This window comes from Sinocyclocheilus grahami, unplaced genomic scaffold, assembly GCF_001515645.1.
Source record: "Sinocyclocheilus grahami isolate Dianchi unplaced genomic scaffold, SAMN03320097.WGS_v1.1 scaffold290.1, whole genome shotgun sequence".
Taxonomy (NCBI): domain Eukaryota; kingdom Metazoa; phylum Chordata; class Actinopteri; order Cypriniformes; family Cyprinidae; genus Sinocyclocheilus; species Sinocyclocheilus grahami.
Window position 1 is genome coordinate 12,696 of NW_015505469.1, and position 2,781 is coordinate 15,476.

Sequence of the window (2,781 nt, forward strand, 5' to 3'; positions counted from 1 at the left end):
AATGTGAGCCAAAATCATCACAATTAAAAGAACCAAAGACTTAAACTACTTCAGTCTGTGTGCATTGAATTTATTTAATACACGAGTTTCACAATTTGAGTTGAATTACTGAAATAAATGAACTTTTCCATGACATTCTAATTTATTGAGATGCACCTGTATATCCTCTAGTTTCTCAACAAAGCTCAAACTGTGCTCAGAAAAGTCAAGATCCCAATATGAACTCATATGAAGATGCCACGTTCGTTTTGGAGCTTAATACTAGATTTCAACAATCAACTGATCTGTGTCTTGGACTTTTTTTTTTATTTCCGCCAAGGAATTCTAGAAATATCCGTGACAGCGTTTGTACTAAAATGAAACTCCATTATATCATATGCTATGCTTTGAAAGAGCAACCTCTGAGAAAAATTTTTTCTTCCTCTGGGTCTGGGATAGCACACGTCTGATTGTGTAAGGCATTCGTGTGCGTGCTCCATAGAGAGCCTGATTTGTTGAATGGATTACTCTAGATGTATATGACATATGCCAGAGCACGAATTATATGTTCATAAGTGATACACAATGGTATTAATTGTTGTTTTGCTGCTTAAAGTCCATTAACAGGTAATAATTACGTTACATTCACACACAGCTGGTCATTGGCTGATTGTCAGTGCACTGCATAAATCCCTGGTGTTTTAAACATTATGTCAAATCTTTCTTTTTCAGACCGAAATTGAGAAACTTACCCACGACTACCTGAACCTGTTCCACTTTCCTCCATTGATCAAGGCATGTGGTCTTTGTGGTTTCATCGCGTTCTAGTTCTTCTTTTACATCAGAGTTGACATGAATTTGCATTTGAATAATCTCTACGCTGCTTTAGCTGAATCCTCATCGGTCATGGTCACAGCTAATGTATTTCCTTGTACATCCTCTCTCAGGATGATTTGGCCACGGAGGAAGCAGAGGAGGAGTGGAGGAAGACTGTGAATCTGGAGTTGGTGTTTGGATATCACTGGAAAGCAGGCACAGGCCAAACGGTAAATTACAACACTGCATATCATGTGTGTCATAGTTACTGATTAATCTATGAAACAAAACTGAATCCATGTGATCTTTGGTTTTGGCGTCATTTTATTATGTTGCTCACAAGATGCTGTTATGCAGTTGAGTGTTTTGAGTGGTTGCCAGGGTTTTGTAGGCGGTTACCAGTGACGTAATGCATAGTTTTTGTCATATCTATTAATTAATTCAAAAATACTTCAGAAATGCTGTTTAATTTCTGCATTCAATTTTATTGTGATGTTAGGGTGATACAACTGCCCTGAAATCAATAATGAAGAAAAAGGCTTATTAAGAAAACCTTATTAAGTACTAAGGCATAAAAAAACAATATAGAAAATAAGTAATGCTTTATATTTTAATTTAATTTCTTTTATTTTATAACTTATACTTATCAAAACTGATTCACTGCTTATTAACATTTTAAAAACTTCAAACTTTCAATTTTGAAACATTTCAAAAGTCAAATCATAGTCATGTGGTCCAACTAACATGCAGAGGTATGCAGAAAAAAAAAGAAAAAAGAAAATTATATGTCTCTTAAAACACATTTTATGACAAGGCAGCGTTAGTTCAGGTTGAAAAATGTAATGCGGTGCGACTCCCCCAAAAACTTTGACGTTCCTAAGTTAAAAAAATGATTTGATATTTGTAAAAATAAATTAATAAATAACTTGAAATATATTTTAAAACTTTTTGGAAATTAATGAGATGTGGACAATCACATGCATTCATGAAATTGATGTTTACACCACATTTTAAATTGGAAATGGCACCAAGATGATTACATTTCCAAGAAATAAAAGATTTTCTCTTGTCATTGGCTCATGTCCGATCACTTAAAAAAGTAATTGCATTGTTTGTGGTTCTCTTTAAGCCCTAAGATTTCTTTGTTGTTTACCATCATCATTTTTGCATCTCGGTCTGTGTATCATCTGCCGTGTTAACAGGGGGCTTTTGTTGGAGACGTGATAACTGAGATGGTTTGTCACATTTGCTGTGCTCCTTGATTTGAAGTTGTCTTCCTCAAGTAAAAGATGCCTGTTATCGGCCTCCTCCGAAGACTGACCACCGTCTCGCTCACGCATTTTCCATTCCCAAGCCTCTTGTTTTTGTTCCTCTTTTTTGTTCTCTTAAAAAGGGCCGCGAGAGATAAATAATTTTTCATCCAAGACGATGCATAGCATCCACCCCCTCTTGCCGGCGAGCCTTTGTTTGGGCCCCTGACACAGGAGAGCGACTGCATCTTCACTTGCCGTTTGAATTTAATCAAAAATTTTGCCAGAAGTCATTTTCTTTTTAAAAGGCAAATGTTATTTAATCTTTCAGCTGTTCATTGTCCCATCATAAATAGTCCCTTTTCAAGGCATGCGGCGGGGCTGAAGCGGGGCCGCTAATTGCCTCCTATTTCTCTGACATGTGGTGGTTTGGTTGGGAGGAAGCTCAGCGGGAAGAAGGAAACAGGAGTCTGAGAAAATGAGAGCTAATTATTTTCCCCTGCCTGGTGTCAGCCTCCGTGTCAGCCTTGTTTTTACAAACTGCAAGTTTTTTTGCAATAAATAAAACAAACCCGCTCTGCTCTAGGTTTTTTTTTCTCTCCATTTTTGCTCGCTCGATCGCTCTGCGTCTCCCTCTCTCTCTCTCTCTCTCTCTCTCTCTCTCTCTCTCTCTCTCTCTCTCTTTCCTGGCGGTGTTGTGGTACCAGCTGCACTTCTCAAAGCCTAAATGAGACCC

General features: G+C 37.5%; 1 protein-coding gene across 1 annotated transcript in view; it reads left to right on the plus strand.

The window, feature by feature from the left end:
- The window catches only part of LOC107600726 (mitogen-activated protein kinase kinase kinase MLT-like), a gene marked incomplete at its 5' end in the record, with an annotated part of 21,298 nt that overhangs the window by 11,161 nt on the left and 7,356 nt on the right, over positions 1 to 2,781 (plus strand). The window contains 2 exons of the mRNA XM_016292685.1: positions 712 to 774; positions 927 to 1,025. Of these exons, the coding sequence (XP_016148171.1) occupies positions 712 to 774; positions 927 to 1,025 (162 nt within the window). The remainder of the gene's footprint in view (positions 1 to 711; positions 775 to 926; positions 1,026 to 2,781) is intronic.